The following is a 20,556-nucleotide window of genomic DNA, read 5'->3' as shown; positions in this document are numbered from 1 at the left end:
AATCTATCCACACAAATGACACAGGTGCCCGGCGATTCAGTAGCACATCACGCTTCTGAAGTGTTTGCTTTACACCCGCTTCGTCTCATAATGCAATCGCAGCACCAGCACCAGGCCTTGTTTTGGGACCCAGGTGATTGATATTAACAGGGGTCTTTTCTGACATGCCAACCTCCAGTCTGGGTGTTTCAGGCAGAGACTTTGCTCGTTGGCAGTGATTAGCATGCTAACGGGAACCCGGATAGCTGCAACGTTAACCCGACAGCTGTTCGCGGTGTTAACAGCTGTATCCACTAAACTGGAGGCTGGCTAGCCCAGATAGGATTCTTTTTGCGCTGTACCAGTGCCAGGAAAGGTAGCTGAGGTTGTGTTTTATGTTCCAGCCCCCCCCCCCCCCCCCCCCCCCACCCCCACCCCATGAAAGAATGAATCACAGAGGGGATCAGAGGACCAGAATTCCTCTCTAATGTAATTTACACACGACCTCACTCCGATTTAACGGTCTGCCCATTAAACGGCCGGCCTTGTGCTTCCTTGTGTTTATTTTCCTTTTGCTGACCGTCTTTCCATTACATCCCCACCTGCATGTCTGGGGACTTTATTAGGAAAATCCAGGCCTAATGCTTTCCGTGGGAGTTAAATCCCTAAATCCCAGTATCCCATCAAACGTGCTGGAAGGAGACGGAGCAGCAGGAAGGTCTGCGGTCGGCCGGGAGGAAGAGCAGCCCAGTTGTTGTGTTCCAGCTTTCATCTTCTGTTTTCTTTTTTTTCCGGTTCTTACTCACATGTCACATATTTAGCAGACCACCGAATTTCTCTGATGGAGACCGTTGTGCTCCTGCATTTTAGACGTCATGTTTCTGCAAAGCCAATGATCTGGTTGACTTAAGTGGTAAACACGTAGTGTGTATCTGATTGATCATTTCATTGAGTGGACACCTTGTGCTTGCACGGTAGCTATTCTACATTTTGTTATAGAAAAAGAGGAAATGGAATCACAACTGTTTTTTCCTCTGTGCTCTCTTGCATTGTTATATTACCTTTTGACACATTTTCTCAGTAGGTGTCCTTGGTTAAGATCAGCTCGCTGTTTCTTTCCTTGGAAACATTATTTCACGTCTGTATTACTGTTATAAAACCGTTGTATTACAGTTAGGCTGATCACAGACTTGCCTTAGGGTACATCATCCATTTGGGATCGGAACACACAATCCTCTGGTCAAGAGTCCAGAGCTCTCGCTGCCAGTCCAGCCTTCTTCAAAATGACTGTTCCATAGTCTCCTTCTACTGGAGTCCAGACATGGAGCTATACACTCCTCTTCTCTTATACTTATCTGCCATGGTAAATACCATCCCTCCAGCAGTCATTCAAATCAGTGGAATGAACTGATCGACCAGTGGCGGCCCTCTTGTTCCGAGGCCACCGGATCAATTTGCCCATTAATGAGGAGCACATCAGTGAGGTGTCCAGGTCCTCTGTAAAACCCACAGCCAGTGGGGATCCTGGGAACACTCTGGTCTGACTCCCTGGTGTGGATTACTGCAGGCTTTGTGCTTCCATTGATTTAAATATGGCAATCCTGCAGCTCTATTTTTTCTTCTCATCTCTAAAATTTGCATTGTTTATTTTTAGGCAGTGAGCATTTTGCCACCCTTGCAGGTTGAGTTATTAATTACCCAGTGTGGAGATTATAAAGAGACAAAGAGCTTTTTGATGGGTGAGACTACTCCATAATATTAGAGTCTCGTATCTGTCTAGGCTTCTAACTCTTCCTCATTTAGCCTGGCTCGAAGGATTAAACTTAATTGATAAAGCCCTGTAATAAACATGCTTAAGTGTATGGAAATTAATTAACCTTCAGGTGCGATGGATCTGAAACCTTAATTACGGCCCTGAGAGAGATAGAGAGACAGACGCAGGGAGTGAGGGAGAGAAGTCTGGCAATAACGATTCATAGTTTCACGGTCGGATGGAGCGATTCGCTCCATCCTCAACCTCTTCTTCCTCCTCCTGCTCCTCCCGAAATATCTCTCTCACCTCGCATACTTCGTGACTGGCTGCGCCCCTTACCTCATTCAGTCTCTGGAGGTAGCGATCAAGGCCCTGCTGCCGTCACCCTTGGCGGCGGAGAGATAAAGTGTCATAAATTTGGAGACGTGCCCCGGTGAAACCCTGGGCTTCTTGTGGGTTTCTCTAAATATCTCGCGCAGTTGTGGGCCCTGGGGAGCCTCTCTGTTTGCTGGGAGACAGAGGGGGGGAGGTGGGGGGGAGTCCTTGGAAGGTTGACTTTCTTCTTCTTCTCTCCAATAAGTGCCTGAGGCGAGTGTGAGGGGTGTGTTCAATCTAACAGCCATGGCACTTTGCCCTGAACTGTGAGCAACGAAGTGGACGTTTGAGTAGTGGAAGATTCTCACACGGCACGTTTTCGGTTCTGTGGGTCCGCGGAATTAACAAAGCGCGCTGTGTGAGAATGGGAGAAAAGCGCCTTTTGGTTAAATCTGTTATTCAAAGTTAATGATGAGACGCCGTAGGAATGCTTCTCCTGTAGCGAATCTGTATGTTGCAAAGAGAACGGCTGATGAACATGAGGATTTCAGATGCAATGGACAATAGGACTAGAGAATGGCATATAATGGCTGTTAACGTGGGCTGGAGGAGCTTAATGAGTGGTTACGCTGTGAATGACAGTTGTAGGGTGTGTGTGTGTGTGTGTGTGTGTGTGTGTGTGTCTGTGTGTGTGTGTGTGTGTGTGTGATGTGATGTATCATTATCCACACACTGCAGAGAAGTGTCCCTACCCAAAGGAGCACAGAGGCCCGTGAGGGCTGGGAGCACGGGGAGCGTTTGGGACGTCTCTTCTGTTTGGTGAGAAGAGGCCGAGTACTTTCACCGCGATGTGCTGGAGTGGAGATAATTCAGTTTTACAGTTTACAATTACTCTCCTTCTCACTGCTTCGCTCTCTCTCTGTCTTCCTGTCTCAGTCAGCTAGTGATGGTTTCTGGAGTGTGAATTGCATGTTGCAACTGAACTAAGATATGATGCAGGTGTGATTCAGGAAGTTTTGGTGAGATTCAGGGGAAGGGGGGAAATTGCTCAAAATATAAGGGATTGCCCTTGACATTAAGGGATAGTACATTCAAGATGACAGCTCTTGATTTTGAATTAATTTCAAGTATTCTTTTTTTTCTCCAAATACAAAAAGCACAGAAAGAACAAGTGATGTTTTATTTTTTTAAAGTGTGTTTGTGTGTGTGGTCTGCTTCCTCCAGATATTATTTTTTCTCCCACGAGTGCATATAAGGGAATGGTTCTGTTTCCTGCTGGCTTCAGAGTCAGTGGCTGCATTCCTAGACTTTTCTCTCAATGGCTTCTTTCCTGATAGCTGATTGATAGTTCTTCATTGTAATCTGCATTGCTGTGGGCAGTCTCAGCGATGTTTTTCTGGGAAATGAGGAGGTCTGTGTCTTCAGCCCTTCCCCTCGGGTCCCGCCGCATGCCGCTTGCAGCCCGTCCAATAAAATGAGTCCACTTGTGGCATTAGATTTAATTATTGGAGGTCGTGACCCCTGGATTGCCTCTGCCCAGTAAATGTCACCACGCAGCTGCCATGCAAAGTTCTCAAGATGTTGCTGTGGGGCTGCACCAGCACCGTAACGTTCCCACAGCGTTAAAGGAATGTTGCAAGGCTTTTGCGTGTTAGCTGAGATGCCCCCTTTAAGGAAACTTAATCCGTGGAGTTCATGAATTTAATGAGTAATATGCCTGCAGTAAAACCTCCAGCTGCTGCTTGAGTGACAGGCCCCTAGAAAGTCACAGCAGTGTTTAGGAACTGCTTCTAAGCTCTTTTGAGTCGCTTGGATTCATCAGCCACTTCAGGCTAGGTTCCTAATTCTCTTTCTGGGGAAACAGAAGGTCTTTATATTTAGAAATAAAAAAAAAAAAAATTGAATTAAAAAGGCTTGCTTTGAAAAGAGATAGAGTGGTATCTTCAAGGCTTTGACCCAAATGTATTTTCTCCTCATAGTGCTTGAGTTCCAGGAGAGACATATACTTACTCACGCCATCCTTTTCATTTACATTTTAGCGCAGGTTTTTCCCAGGTCGTGGTGTGCCTGTGGGTGTGAAGAGAAACACATATGGATGGCAAAGGACGTCAGGCGTTTATATAGGCATTTAGATGACCTTGATGTACAAGCTGATACTGAAAGTGAACATAGCCACCGTCTTAATGTGACATTGATGGTTTTGTATTGGTAACGGAAAGGTGGAGGGTTTGGGTCCTTGGTCAAGGTGGTTCTGTTTCTCCCCTGAACCAGGGCTCCTCACTAATTTAAACAAAGTAAAATAAATATAAAAATAAAATAAATGGATATAAATGTGCCCAGTGCATAAAGTGCTTGCAAAGCAAATCACTCCATATCGAAAAGATTGGCAGCAAATATGTAATACATTTCCAAAGTCTGTTTAAACAGATTAAAAATATGGGTAAAAAGTACAATCATTGTAGTTTCTGTAAACATGTAAACTTAGTCGCCTGGTCAGGACAGTAGTAATTAAGGAAGAGGCTTACGTACCTTATGCCAACAGCAGGCGGAGAGTCCGCCAGCGGATCGGCGGTTGCCGTGGAAGCACGCTTACCAGGGAAGGGACACAACGGCGGTGCCAAACACAAGTGTTCCTTCAGCGTCCCGTCTACAGACTGATTAATGTGCTCGGCGTCTTCGCCGTCGCCCCACGCCGCTGCCAAAGCCGGGAGTTATTCTCCTGTTCTGCAGGGGCTTCTGGCCTCGTACAGCGTAGCGGGGAGAGGGAGAGGGAGATGCAGAGCCGCCGGGTGGACGGAGCTAGGATTGCAAAAGAGCCGCAGCGTTGCACGGACGGGTCCTGAGTGAAGCTGCAGGAATTCTGACGTGCTGATGAACGACTCGTGCTTAAAATCTTTTAGGCGTGGGAAGGGATGAGGGGGAGAGTCGCTTCATGTTGTGGGATGTGGAATGTAGGCTGAGACGTGATAGGTCCCAAAGCAATCTGCGTTCATGCCCCCTAATGCTAACAAAACCGCGGATCTGTTTGTGTCTGGTCCCAGGGACTATAGGAGAGACGGAAGCATTCCTGCTGGATGAGAGGGGAGGTTCTGTCTTCCTTACCTTTTGGAACCAAACGGAGACTATATGTCATTGTGTAGGTGTGTGGTTATGGAGGGACACTGAAATTCTGGTCCGGAGATCTTCAGTTTTCCTTTTATTTAATCCGTATAGCTAAATGTAATGGTACTTTTTCGGTAGATTTATTTTTATTTTTGCCTGGCCCAGCTTTTGCTACATCTAAATATATTCTGTCTCAGGAATGCCTGCGTTGTGCAATAATCTGTGTTGTTTTGTGTTTTTCCTCACCCTAATGAGCTGTCCTTAAAAGAACCTTGAAGAAGCGAGCTCTCGCTTGCCGTGTTTTGCTGTTTTCTCATGAATCAAGCAAAGATGGCTCCGAGAGGGGCAGCCGTCAGGAGGCAGTGTGCATTATTGATGAGGGGTGCTTTGTTATCTGGGATGAAGCCGTAGGTAACAGAATATAGACGTACAGAGGCATTTCTGAATCTGCCAGAGTGCGAACTGTACTAACAAGGGCTTCTGGCACCTTGAACTGAGTGTTCTCTCACGGCCACTTCAACAATGCGCCCAGCTGCGTTTTGTAGGTCAAAGACGGCCGATTTTTCCTTTCCCTTCTTATGCCTGTTGTTGACCCAGGTAATCAATGGGGAGGTCACTGACCTGGCTTTGCATTCGGCTGGTTCTGTGTCTCGTGTGTCCTCAAATGTTGAATCCAGAAAGCTTTAGCTCAATAAGGACATTGACCAGGGGTCACATTGGATAAGCCAACAGGTCCCCCTGGATCCTGTCGCATCACCCCTCCACCTCTGTTTTGTACACGGTGAGGGGTCTTAAGAGCAATACCACAGGGGTTTCGGGGTACAAAGTCAATATGTGAGCTTTTAGATCCTGACCTCATGGGGTCAGATGGGAAGGTTATTCGCAGAGTATTGTTTGGCTTTCCTTCACTCACAGAAATGCTCTGCAACCAGAGCTCATGGTATTGTCAACAGCTGAGCTATCCTGCTGTGTCGTATATGCGCTTGTGGTGTTTCAAACTGACAGGTGAAAAAGACATGCTTTATCTGGGTTATGGAGTCATGCTTTGGGATATCTGATCTGTAGTATCAACATAGGGTGAGACCTGTGCTATTAATTAATTAGTTTATTAATTTGACACTCTTTTTCAGTATCTTCTTTATGTTTTCCCCTTTTTTTGCCAATTTGGAGCCACCAGTTGCTCTGATTAGGCTCACTTCTTCATAACATCCTCTGTGATGTGATCCAAGAGACAAATGCAATCTTATAATACACTCCTACACAGCCGTGCCTATATTTCACACTGTAAGTCCCATAGTGCACCACAGAGGAGTAAATGATTGGAGGATAGGTGCATCTCCGCTGACATCATTGCAGGAACTTGCATGACCCCGATGGGCCACTAGCTGCAGAATGAGTGGATCCTGGTAAACAGAGCCCTCTTGACCGTGGTGGCACAAGCTTGAATTCTGCCAATATGGACTCCCAGTCTTGATGTTGGTGAATGATATGACTCAGACTCGAACCTGTGTCTGAGCTGTAAAGCTCAGCCTGCGCTCAGAAAAAAATCACATTCACCAACTGGGCCAATTGGAAGCCTACTTGTTTAATATTTTTATCCAGAGCATTTTACAAAACCAACAAGTATCGATTTCATACATGGAGAATATGAAGTAACACATCTGGGCTGAAAAAAAAAAATGTTTGGATAAATGCAATCATCCATACGAGTCTTTAGGCTATCCCTAGTACAAAACAAATCATAAAGGCAACATCACCATACATCTCTGCATATAAATAGTGCTTAACTCTTATTCGTTTCAGTTAGATAAGGTGTGAAATTGCTTTAAGGGTTTTTCATCAGAGCTGCAGAATCTGGTTGTTCTGTCCAGTGTATCTGACACAGAACAGACCAGGCCTCCCGGGATCACAGATGGAGCTCCGTCAGCTCTGAGGAATGCTTCGGAGAGCGATCTCCCTCTCCGCTGCACTCTTTGGTCCTGGGAGCGCAAAAACTTCCTGTCCGTGGCGGTGCGGAACGGCTTCTGTGTTCTGTCACAGACCGGCAGCTGGCGACTGCTCTGCTCTCTCACGCGCCTGGGAGCCTTCGTGAAAGAGGCCGGTGGTCAGTGCTGCCCCTAGCCCTGACGTGAGGGTGGGACCAATAACCACGGGCAACATCGCAGCGGGACAAACACTCTAAGAGAAAGTGGTGTGTGGGCGGAAGTGAGGCCTGGTAGTTGGTCGCAATGAAAACCAAGCCTCCCAGACTAACGCCCTGCCTGCTTCAATTATTCACACCTAAACCCGACTGCCGGTCGCATGCTGGGGGTTAGCACGCTTCCGTGACCCTCGGACTAGCCCGGTCCTGACAACACACTCCCAGCACGCCCCTCTGTCACATCTGCAGCTGTAGAAGTAAAAAGATAAGTGTCCCTCTACACAGAGAGCAAGTCGCCGTGGTCAGCCTGTCCCCCATATCATGAATAATAGAACAGCTCGGCGGATCACCTCTCCCTGTAGTTCCCGGTCTAGACAGACACATCCCATTCTGCTGCCAGAGGGGTCAGAGCCATCTCTAAAAATATTTTCCAGCATTCAGCAAAACACATCATCAGGCTGATTCAGGTAGGGGGTATGGTGTAAATATTTCCTCTGAAATTAAAAAAGACAACAACAAACAAGATAGCTATTTGTATGGGATAATAGTTTTTTTTTTTTTCTACGTCCCTGCAAGCAAACATTGCATAAAGATCACCTCCCCTCAGCTGTCAGTGAAAATATGAGTGATGGGAGCTCACTTGCTCTCTCATTATAGTTTAGCTTCCTCACCACACGCTTATTGTATCTGTTTATCCATGTGTGCAATATTATCATGTTGGGTCGTGTAGCGTTGACCTTTGAGTTTCCTGGCCCTGGACTTAATGACAGGGACCTCGGTCAGCTCTTGCCATGGAGTGACCCATTGCAGCAGCCTCCTGCCTGCCCCCGCACCCGTGCTGCCGACCCAGGGAGAAGTAATGCTCTGTCACCGCGCGTTGTTTTGGAGGAAAGAAGGAAAGGCCGCGGCGAAATCAGGCTGATGAGCTGTAACGCAGCGGCAGCATCCAGGGCTCGGCGTGGAGGGAAATGGGAGCAGACGCCTGCAGTCTTCCGTCCTCTGATGTCACAATCTTATTTTGGGTTTTTTTTTTTTCTTTTGCCGTGGAACTCGCAGAATGGAACACACAGTGACATCTACAGTGCTCCGGTTTGTTAGTCTCTGCTCTCTGTCCCAGGGAGGTCTGACGGCTTGCTGCTAGCTGTGGCCTCTTTATAGTCTCAGGGGGGACGTAATGCTATTATTTCTAAAGTAAAAGAGATTTCATCATCTGTTTATTTCCCTCTGAAGGCATTTTGTTTCAGAATGCCAGGGGTCTTATTAAAAGTGTGTGTGTGTGTGTGGGGGGGGGGGGGGGGTGTTGTTGACATTAAAGTGCTTTTGTTGTCTTTTTATCTTTTTTTATCAGTTATTACACTGTTGTGACAACGATTAAGGCTTAATCTCTCAGGCATTTACTCGCCATTTTAAGCAGCTTTAAACCTATAAATATTTTTCTGGACAGGTTTGGTTCAGTCACTAATATTTCCCAGAATCTAGTATGAAAGTTGAAGGTCTGTGTTGCTTCTGTTCTAATCTTTTCCCACCTGTTCTGACATTGTCTGTCTCTCGTTTCCTGCAGGTTATCCTCATCCTGACTAAGTACTACCATGCAGACTCCACCAAGGTGTTGGAAAGCTCCCTGTGGAGGTAGGTCACATGTTTTCTCTCAGTCAAAGCCTTCCCCATTACGATTTCATACATTTCCTTCTCCTGAAATGAGGCATGCTTTGGATCTGTCTTCTTTTTCTCCCTGCTAAGAAAGCCTCTCAAAAGGAGGCATGTCTGTGTTTGGAGCCAAGGCTCAGCAAGGGGGAGTGTTTTTGTGAGTAGGCATGTGTCAGAGTGAAGCGATGGTTCTGCGAAGGGGGCGTAGTCACACTCATAATTGACAGCAATCGATGTTTTGGAGAAAATTGATGTACTGTTTTGTTTGTTTTGTTTTGTTTTTACTTTTGTATTACATAGTTTTGCTTTCATTGTCTGGGAAATTGTCTTCGGTCTTCCCCACAAGACTTGGAATAACAAGTTCCAGAAGAACTGGAAAGGGCAGAAATATACTCTAATTACAACACTGTAGCTTTCCGCTGTGCTCTAATTTCACGGCCTTGGTTTCAAAGTTCATTATTTGTGGCTGCAGTCTACCCATGGCTGTGCAGGGGCAGTTGGCTTGTTGATTTTGAATTAAGCTATTTACCTTACGCTCTACCCCTCTTTGCAATATCACAGCTCTCAGATACTAAGAAGGCGAAGGCATTTCCTTCAGAAAAATCTCACAGATTTTCCCCACACATTCATAATAGAGACAGGGTGTGGTAACAGCAGGTGTGAGGCAGGCACAGCGAGGGAACATGGGCAGGAGCGGACATCTGCTGGGGCAGATAGCTTATCGGTGCGGCGCGATGCGGCGATACCGGTATTGTGTGTTCCGATGAGCTGGTGGAATGCATTGAGACCCGAGGAGCGCAGCATCCATCACAGGTCCCCCCCCGTTTCCATGACGCCTCACTCACTCCAGCATGTCTACAGCAGAGCCTAGATGGCGAGATTCCGATTATAGAACAAACAGCGAAGAAGCTGACATTCCGGGCTGGAACTCCGGAAGGCGAGAGAGCAGGGTGCTGGGTTCTGTAAAGAGTGAAAAATAAAGAGGAGAAGCGGGGGTGAGAGTGTGGCCCTGGAGCACTGCGGAGAGGCGTAATCCCTCTTCCAGTAGGTTTGTGACATCTGCTGTCATGGGACGCCTCTCTTTCACCACAGTGGATATTTCATTGTTTTCACCTCATTCTGAAGAGATGGTATATCCTTTGTTCGGTAGCCTGTCTCCATGTAGAGCAGGAATATATAATTTGCTGTATTTGTTGATGTTTCATTTGCCAGTAAGGACCCATTTAACTGTGCCCCAAATCCTAAACGGAATCAGCTGTAATGGAGGTAAAATGCATTAAGAATAAAAGAAAAAATACATTACAGTGAGAGTAATGCACTTGGGGGTTTTCCTTCCCCGGTCCTTTTGACTTAAGAGAATTACAATGTTTTGTCTGAGAGGGAAATTGCTTCTCCTGATATCAGCGTTCACCTCTCTCTCGGTCCTGCTAACCGTTCTCCTATTGTCCTTGAATTCCTGCTTTGATGTCTTCAAGCCTGAGATCAAACAGCCGAAAAGGCTGAAAATGAATGGGTGCCATATTTCAGACTGTCAGATGGCGTAGATCAAGAAGCAGGTGTCACGAAGAAACGTATCAAGCCAATGACTAGAAAGGACAAACGAAGTGATAAAATGCCCGCCGACTGTTTAACGCTCCCAAACGTATGCCGTCATGAAAGCACGGACTATGACTAGAAAAGGAGCCATCTCTGTTAAACATTGGTGTGACCCAAGACAACATTCTTCCGCTGTCTATATGCCGGAGCTTGCAGTGAGTTAAACACCACAGAAAATGCTGCCAACAGCCAAAGTTTACAAAATGAAAAGTCATTATCAAATGGATAAGATTTACCAGTTGGTCCCGTTCTCTGGCCCTGCTCATTTTGATTCACACTCCTGGAATGGAAGTGCACTGGGTTGTAGGTGCACTGATGCTCCATGAAGAGGCCTGTACTGTGGTATGCCTGCCCCCTCAGACTATGCCTTTGTGTAATGCAGTAACTGTTACATCATCAGGGCCAAACATCAGCACAAGTTTTTTTTTGGTGTGGAGTAACTGCTAGTATATGCCGTTTCCAAGCTCTGAAATAATAATAATAATAATAAATACATTATAGTTGTGTTTTTGTTTTGTTTTGATTTGTTCTGTTTGGTTTTTTTTTCGGGGGGGGGGGGGGGTGTCCTCCTTTCTTTGTGAATGTTCAGTAATTGTAAACTTTTACTTGCCTGGGTTCATTTTCTCGAAAATTCAGAGTAAAATTAATGACCCTTCAAGGAGAGGGCATGCGTTTGGGGAAGGAATAGGTGTGGTGGGTTTTTTTTGCCCACACAGACACATATAAAGATAGGAGGAGATGGACCTCAGGCTGTGTTAAATATTGCAAAACAAAAGCAATGTTTGTTCTCACCCTGGTCTAGCGATGCGGGGATTTGGGAGTGCATTTGATTTTAATGGCCTCTCTCTGAGCATTTTTATGTACTATGGTCTGCAATACTTGGCGACAAGAGAGAGCTTTTTTATTGTGCTTGTGGCTCCACAAACTTTGCCCTTGAGTGTGTTATGTCTGTCCCACATTCCTGCGCTTTAACAAGAATGATAAAGAAACTAAACCAGGAGCTCTTTGGTTTTGAAAAGAAAAGAAAAAAAACATAGCAGGGAAGATGATCTATTATTGCGAACTGGGCCAAACCTCCAAAGCTGTTGATTCTCAAGCATGCAGTGGATTGCCCCTGAACAAACTTACAACATTTCGTCTTGTTAGAGCATACAGGACTCCTGTCGAAAGCCAAAGGTGAGACCTGCTTAGAAAGTAGGAATGGGCCACACTGTAAGCTCTGCTCAGCCTCACTCAGCCAGAAGGCATGTGTGGTACAGTACATAGTGCCAAACCAAAGGCCAATCCTAAAGATTCATTTAGGATCAAAGAATTCAAAGAATCCTAAAGACTTATTTTACAAAAGTAAAGCATTGATTGGATGGGTCTGCGTAGAATATGGTAATGCTTGTTTTTTTTTTTTTTTTATTCAAAGACCTCTCTCTCTCTTTGTCTCTTCCTTAGCCTCTCCCTCTCTCTTCCTCACTGTGTCTTTGTTCACCCTCCCATAATTGTGGAGGGTAAATGGAGCCTCAACACACGCTGGCCGTGATCAATAATTGATGTGATTACTGTGGTGATGGGTCTATCCTGAAGTGGATCCTCTCAGCAAGGGGCACAGCTCCAGGTGAGAGCAGAAGGGCAGGGTGTTAACACCAAGCCATGCTCACTGGTGTGTGTGCGTGTGTGTGCGAGAGAGAGAAAAGAGACAGAATTTCACCTCGTTGTGAACTTAATGCCCCTGTCCAGGACTTAAGTGCGTTTCTTAACCGCTTAGCAACTCCTGGCATGCTTGTATTTCCCATTTGTGGAGGCAAACGTCATTCTGTGACTGCAAGCTGTTATTTTGGCCTGACAGCAGTCACAGATTCACTGACTGTTCCCGGTCACCGATGTAGAACATGTCAAGCCATTAACAAACATGGCTGCATGTTTGAAGATTGAGAGTTAACCAGACACGCTGTTCTTTATCTTTAGAAACTTGTTAGGTTGTTCTCGATTTCTCCAAAGCCAGGGAAACACCCCCCCCACCCCCTTTCTCTGTATAGCGGCCGCAAAGCTGCGGAGCCATCTGGTCACCCGTGGGCCGAGTACTGCTCGGGAACAAAGGGGAGCTTCTCTGAGCTGCCTCCCACTGCGGTCATTTCTGTGACTGTGTGGCGCGAGTTCTGCACAGAGCAGGAATTTAAGTCGGAGTGGGAAGAAACCTCTGAGCCCTCTCCTCATTTGTCGGGGAAGACGTGAGACAGGATGCGGATTATTTTCCCGGAGCGGGACTGAACGAGCGTGAGGACTGCAGACTGCAGCTCAGAAGTGCCTCGCATGCGATAACGTGCTCCCCGCACTGCGGTCTGGCGTGCAAGTGGTCGCGGGCAACACGCACATCTGTGTGCGAATGATTTAAACACACATGCATACACATGCATGCGCACACACACATACCTGTACTCTGTCCCCTCAGGCTCGCATGTATGCTTGTAAACGTTGAGGACCCAAAAATTCACACATATACACACACACGACACACAAGCACAGATACACTGGGGGACACATACAAACACGCAGGCCTTTAAATTAACATCATGTGATCACATGCATGAACAGACACACCCATGTGCAGAAACACATACAGACACGCACACACAGTATATCTGCATGATAATCTTGCACACATACACGCACAAACACTTACACACACACACACTCTCACACATACACACGCGTATATTTACACACACCACATAAACACACTACAATTCCAAACCCATATACATCTGCAAGCATGTCTGATTTGGCACGTAGAATCTATAATTCATACGTGCTTCACACTTCTTTTGAACTTGCAAAGGATGGTAGCCCACAGACAGAATTGTGCCCCCCTCCCGTATCCTCTGGGGCTTTGACACCTCAATAATACATTAAAAGAACCTCAGACCATCAAATAGTAATGTACTGACCTCTGTGCTTTGGTGAATCAAAATTAAGATTGCTTCAAGAAGAACAAATGACTGTGGGGCCCTCCACAGGCCAAACAACAGGGAGCTTATCTCATGGGTAATAAGCCTTGTACTCCTGCTTCAGTAAGATTGAGCGAAAAACTCTCTGTCTCTGTCTGTCTGTCTATCTGTTAGCGTCTCTCCATCTCCCTCTCCCTCTCTAACTCCCTCCCTCTTAGAGCCAGATGGTGCTGTGTTGTAAATAGTTAATCGCAGATCGTACCGTCTTCCCCATTTTGCTCCAGACCTCCATGCATATTTTATGCCCTTCAGAGGACAGGAGCTGCTTTTCCAAAAAAAAAAATGTGCTTTGGAATAAATAAATCAATAGGACCAATGATGATCCCTCAGAGTGGGTAACTGGCTGCTTGCAGGCCGCCACATGGAGCCACGGCAGGCCGCCGTACTGACGCAGCAGGCTTACGCTAATAAAGACAGGAGGCTGAGAGACACTGAGGATGATGGGAGGATATCGCATTGAAAGCTTATCTCATGTGATCTTTCCGATGACAACCTGCTGCAGATACTGTATGTTGCGTGTGTGGATGCAACGTGTTTTCCTGTGGCACACATGTAGAGACGATCCTGTAGATGCGACCTCTGTCTGTACTGGTCCCTCAGTGGTGGAATGAGCTCCCCACGGAGCGGAGGTTAGGACAGCAGAATCACTGGCCATCTTCCGACGCAGACTGAAGACCCAGCTCTTCAGAGTGCATCTTGATCCCAACTCAATCTCCGCCCACTAACACCTGTTACCTGTAGTATTTGATGTTTATTTTATGGGTAGTATTGTGATGTACTTTGGATTCTCTGTTCTAGTGACTGCTGTATGGTAGTATACTAAGCTTCTGTTGCCTAGTCATGTTGCATGAGTTAAGTTGTGATAGGGCTTGAATGGTGTTCAATGCTCACACTCACTGGTCTGGGAGTGTTGTTAGCCTGGTCTGACACTGTTGCTCATTTAACTTGAATGGATACACTTCTGTTCTATTGTGCTGGAAATCACTCTGGATAAGATTGTCTACTAAACGAATGGGGGGGGGGGGGGGGGGGGGGGCTGCAGGAATAGGGACTATGCAGAGGGACCATGCAATTGGCCATCTTTGCTCCATGGTAAAAACCAAGGGAAGAGCAAATCAGGCTACAGGGAGCTGGCTTTGTGGCTAAACAGTTGCCAGTTTGAACGCTGAGTGGGACAGACATGTCTCTGCCTATGAGGGAGCCCCTCAGTGTGAATTGCTTCAACAGATAAATAATGAAAGTGTTTGCGCTGTGGGAAGCAGAGGGGTTGGTAGTGTGGTGCGTGTGCGTGAATGTGTGTGTGTGTGTGTGTGTGTGTGCGGGGGGGTGAGACGTGGGAGGAGTAACAGCGTTCCTCCCTCCGTTGGCAGCGAGGACCACGGTACGCTCCCAAGTGCCCAAGCCCTGGCTGTGTGTGAACCGCGCTGACTGAATTAACACCTCCAAGGTGCTAATGAGGCCGCGAGTGTTAATTAGGCCGAGTGTGTCGGGACCGCAGGGGAGGGCGAGAGGGCACTGGCAGGAGGTGCTGTTCACACACCGGCGGGGCGGTACGCCCGACGCCGACCCAGAGTACTTCTGCGCTGGCACCTTCGTGCCACACGCAGGTGCGCAGGGTGGATCGGGTGGCAGCGAAGCGCCGTGGTGAGGAGCAGGGCTTGTAACTGAAAGGTTGCGGGTTCGATTCCCTGCTGGGGCACTGCTGCTGTACCCTTTGCCAAGATAGTAAACCAGAACTGCCTCAGTAAATGTCCAGCTATATAAATGGACAACGTGTAAAAATTGTGACCTATGTAAGTCGCTCTGGATAAGAGTGTCTGCTAAATGCCAGTAATGTAATGTAATGTAATGTAAAGCTCAACTTCCTTTTAGAATGCACTTTAAAATGCAGTATATAGGCTGGGTCTGTGGCTTAGCTGCTCCCTGTGAATTTGAGCAAACTAGTTCTGAGGATGAAGGCACAGAGGGATAGAGGTATGAGACTCACTCCCTGCTGTTTATCACAGGTGTGTAACCCAGACCCTACAGTGCTGGATATCAGCGGTTTGAGCCTCACCATGTATGGAGGATGTCTACAAAATGAAGTCTGTAGGGGGGTGGAGAAAAGAGTTTCTTTAAAAGAGCCTCTGTAGAAGATGCTCCCAATGTGAATTTCATCTGAGGATAAAAGAAATATTCGATGTCTGTTAAATCATTTTTGCTGATGTTAGGTGTGTGCATAGGCATATACTGTATGTGTGCATGTGGATGTGGGCTGTCTGTTTGTAACTGTGTGAGGCAGAATTTGAGTGTATATGTGTGCATGTTCTGTGTGTATGTGTGTGTTCATGTGTGTTTGTACGTGTGTGGATGTCAGTGTGCACATCCCTGAACCTGTGTGTGTGTGTGCATGCGTGTGTGTGTGGCTGTATATACGTGTGTCTGTTAGTGTGTGTTTTTGCATGTGGATGGATGTGATTGTGCATGTTGCTGAAAGTGTGTGTGTGTTAAGTGCATGTGCATGCGTGTTCTGTGTGGATGTGTGTGTGTTTGTGCATGTGTATGAATGTCAATGTACACATTTCTGAATATGTATGTGCGAGTTTATATGCAAGTGTGTGCATGGTCTGTGTGGTTGTGTGTGGCTGTGTATACGTGTGCATGTACATGTGTGTGTGTCTGTGTGTGGGTTTGTGTTTTTGCATATATGTGTGTATAGGAGCATGTGTGTGCGAGTGTGCGTGTGTGTGTGTGCGTGTGCGCGCGTTTGTGCATGTGCAGGGATGTCAATATGCACATTAATGAGTGTGTGCGGCCACAGCGAAAGAAACGCAGGTTTTAGCTCCTTATCATGTGTCGGATGGCTGAGTGGAGGTAAGCGGGCGGCCATCTGGAAGGAGTTTCACATTTCCTTGGACATTCTTTGTGGAATCAGTAACAGGGCAGTGAAACTGCAGACAGCTGGGCCTAAGCAAAAAATGGATCCCTCTGGATTTGTCCTTTTCTGCCTTTGAGAAAACTGTGAAAGCACTCAAAGCCCAGGAAAGAATACTTGGCAGGGTCTCTCTCGGCGTCTCTCCCTGTTAACAACACCGGTTATTTAACTCTTGCCTTTCATATTTACAAACATTTCGTGCCATAAAAATCAGCTCCAGAGTCCCCCCCCCCCCCCCCCCCCCCCACCACCACCAAATGGATAACAGCAGTTATAAGAGCATATGAATACATTTAATTCAAGCTGTGTATGTAGTTAACTGGCTTGCAGCACAGTGTGTGGGTTGTGTCTGACATGATATATTGGATGCTGTAAGCATTAAGGGTATTAACCAATGGTACTTGAAATATATGACTTCTCTTATGTTTTTTTATGGTCACGGTTTCCCATTGTATTTCTCATTTAAGAGGTCTTGCTTCTGTTTTCATTGCGGGACAGACAGACACTTGGGACGGTGAATGAGAGCATCTCAGCTGTGTGGAATTTGAAAGGTCTGAGTTGGTCCTGTGAGTGAGTCCATGAGTGAGTCTGGACAGTGGATGTGAGTGGGTTCGAGTGTGTGAGTGAATGACGTTAACAATGAATGTGTGAGAGAGTGAGTGTGAGTGAATCAGAGAATCCTTGGAATCATTGAATCTGAGAGAGTGAATGTCAGTAAAACAGTCATAGTGAGTCGGTGCTCAGGAAAGCATAACCCTGTGAGTAAGTGAGTTAGTCTGAGTGAGTGAGTGAGTAAGAAAGTAAGTGAGTGAGAGAGTAAGTGACTTGGTGTATGTGTGCGCGTGGCCCCAAGACGTCTGAGGGCATGAGTTCGGGGTGTGAGTGACTCCATTGGCCAGTCAGGGCTGATATGTAAGGCTCTGCAGGGGTTGGGACAGAGACTGTGATTGGCTTGGCTCCACGCAGCTGGAAGGCTGTCATGGTCATTTAACCCAACTTCCCTGCATGTGCTAGTCTTTACTGTGTGAAGGCTGCCTTTCTGTTTGTGCTGGACTCAGCTCTGTACAGCATTTTGGGAGAGAACAGCCTTTTTTGGGCATTTTCTGTGGGACAGTTTCGTAAAACAAAATATAATGTAATAATATAATTAAATATAATTTAATAATTATAGTTTTGGTGTGCCATATGTTAATATTTGGTTTCCTGAAATAATAATAATAATAGCCAGATTTCAACAAACGATGCTGCAGCTTTGATACAGCATTGCTATCCACTGTACTATATGATACTGCTTGCTGAGTGTGGTCTTTTTACAAAGTGTTATATTATTGTAGAATTATATACATGATATTGCATAACAACCTCACGTGTGTCATTCTTGATTTTTAAAATATCATGGTAATTATGGAGTGGGGTTGTGGATCATTGAATGGCATTGTTGCGCCAAAGTTCCATAAATTTTGTGCTCCATAAATGTCTTTTTTTTTTAGTACTGCCACATGACCCAACACTGCACACATGTGGGATACTGACATTTGAGCTTTGATACCAAGCTCGCCTGGGTTTGAAGACGGGTCAGCCCAGTCCACGTCCTCAGGTCTCCCCTGTACCCCGCACTTTCAGTCGTTGAGCCAAACCCCGCCTGTCTGAGCCCAGAAACCAAACCAAACAGAAAGGGTGGTGTTAGAGACACAGAGAGAGAGAGAGAGAGAGAGAGAGAGAGAGAGAGAGAGAGAGAGAGAGAGAGAGAGAGAGAGAGAGAGTGTGAGTGACTGAGTGAGTGAGTGAGTGAGTGAGTGAGTGAGTGAGTGAGTGTGTTGGGGATTAAAGAAAAGGAGACAGTAAAGAAAAAGAGAGAGGAAGTGAGGGGAGTGAGAATAGGAGATAAAGATGGGAAGGGGGAAAGAGAGGAGAGTGGAAAGCAAGGAGAGACAGTAATGAGGGTTCATTAACTGCTATTAATTGAGATTTTGACCTTGGGTGCAGGCTATAACAATGTTGTTTCTCCACGCCAGCGGAGCTGAGGTTTTCTTTTTTTATCTGTGGGCAGAGGGAGGAGGGAGGGGTGGGCTAGGCTGCATATCTTAATTACTTCCTGCAGGATAGGAGAGCTGTTCCCTTCAACAGCCTGCAGAAACACTGGCGATTTATTGCACATCCTCCACGGACTGGCTTTATGACCAGGTGGACCTCACACACACACACACACACACACACACACACACACACACACACAGCAGTACAAGTATGCACGCACACACAACACACACACACACCGATACAAGCTTACTGAGTACAGTATCTATACAGTAACTATTATATTATTGTAGCATTATATACATGATATTGCATAACAACATCATCAAAGTTCCATAAATTGTGTGATCTCTATTTTGGTACTACCACATGACACAAAGCTGCACACATGTGGGACAATCACATCTGAGCTGACAGCACACACACACACACACACACACACACACACACACACACACACACACACACATATTCACACACCAATACAAGCACGTGGACACAAAAATACACAAACACACATATACACACACCAACACACACGCACACAGACAAGTGCGCATACACATATGGACACGGACACATACACATATATAGACTCACACACACTCAATTTTTACATCAGAGATAAAGGCTAAAGAAGTTAGGCAAGGAAAGAGGGAGGGAAGGGTTTATGAGATAACATTTTTTATTACACATGTAGTTACATAACCCACTTTAATCTCTGTGTAGACACACGGATGGAACTTGACATCTTGTTATCTAATTACAGTTATATTATTAGATTGCTAGATTTTTTTGGATAAGAGCTGTAAGACATTAGTATGTTTTCTTTACCATTTTCAATGAGATGTGGTGAAGAGAGAACATCCAGAAGCCTGTGGGTGATTACAGGTAATCAGACGGCCCGTGCCACATGCCTCGGGTACTGTGCCACTATGTGCCGATTATCTGTGCCGAGCGCCGTAATTGGATTGGGTGTGAGCTGTAAAAGCCACTTGCGGTTGTCTCGCAATGAGGCCAGGTTCAGAGAGAACTGTCAGCGACAGGATTGCAATCAGCACCCTCCGCTCAACTTGGCTGAAGGAACGAAGCTCCATCAGCTCGTCACACAGGTAAATGAGCTGACGGCAATCAGTTATGCCACGCTCGTTTACAACGGAGCCGCGCCTTTTATTCCCCAGCCCTTTTGCGGGTGATTCGCGCTCGGCAAACGAGACATGACGGACATCGGCTGGGCAGGAATTTAACAACAGTGCCGGCGACTTTTATCTATTTGGCGGTAATGATTTTCCTGCGCTGTGAAAGCAGCAGGAGTGATCGTCTCAGCTCACCTTCTGAGTCTCCTCTCTCAGATGAGCGTCATCGGAGACCCACAGAGACACCGGAGGGATGTGCGGTTTTTACACACCGTTAAGCACAATGCGTTCTCATTCCGTTTAACCATGGAGGTGAAGATATTGCCTTGCAAATCACAGGAGATCGAACATAATTTGATGCCCCTCTTCCCCCCTCCCCCCTTTTTTTTTTTTTTTTTGGCTGCTTTTCATCGTTTCTGTTTTGAAGTCCTGCTGTAGTTTTACTCGGGGGAAAAACTCAGGGTCCGCTTCTTTGTGGAGTTTTGAAGAGGGGCGGGAGTCTTTAAAAGAGCAGAATGGAGCCTCTGTCACCGCGCGTTTGTTTTCCCGGTTATAAGCACCATATGCTATGTTAGTTCTCCGTTCTTCTGAAGCTCTACCAGCGTGACCTCGGCGTGGAATGTTCAGGCGCTTGTGAGCAGATTGAAATTGCAGCACGTCTCCTCTGTATTGAGCTCTCTGCCCTTGAACGCAGCGAAAGCGTGTTTCTGCATCGTTTTCTGATCCGTGTTATCACAGGGAGTTTCCATTCCAGGACACAGCACCACTGATCTATGACAGAATATTCAACGTGCAGAAGAGAAAGAAGGAATGGGTCTCCGCACCCTGGACCGTTGGGTTGTGGGTTCGCGTCTCATATGGGCTGCCGCGTTCTACCCTTGGGAATTACACTTTTACAGAGCGTCTCCAGTAACCAAGAGGAAGCTGTGAGGAATTAGTCG

At 46.4% G+C, this 20,556-nt stretch overlaps 1 protein-coding gene across 3 annotated transcripts in view; it reads left to right on the top strand.

The window, feature by feature from the left end:
• The window catches only part of sorcs2 (sortilin-related VPS10 domain containing receptor 2), a 231,981-nt gene that overhangs the window by 55,911 nt on the left and 155,514 nt on the right, over nucleotides 1-20,556 (top strand). For all 3 annotated transcript variants that reach the window (XM_036551169.1, XM_036551168.1, XM_036551170.1), the window contains exon 2: nucleotides 8,851-8,918. In XM_036551169.1, coding sequence (XP_036407062.1) covers nucleotides 8,851-8,918 — 68 coding nt within the window. The remainder of the gene's footprint in view (nucleotides 1-8,850; nucleotides 8,919-20,556) is intronic.

This window comes from Megalops cyprinoides, chromosome 18, assembly GCF_013368585.1.
Source record: "Megalops cyprinoides isolate fMegCyp1 chromosome 18, fMegCyp1.pri, whole genome shotgun sequence".
Classification (NCBI taxonomy): Eukaryota; Metazoa; Chordata; class Actinopteri; order Elopiformes; family Megalopidae; genus Megalops; species Megalops cyprinoides.
The sequence above is the reverse complement of the archived record's forward strand: the minus strand, read 5'-3'. Positions and strand labels throughout refer to the sequence as shown.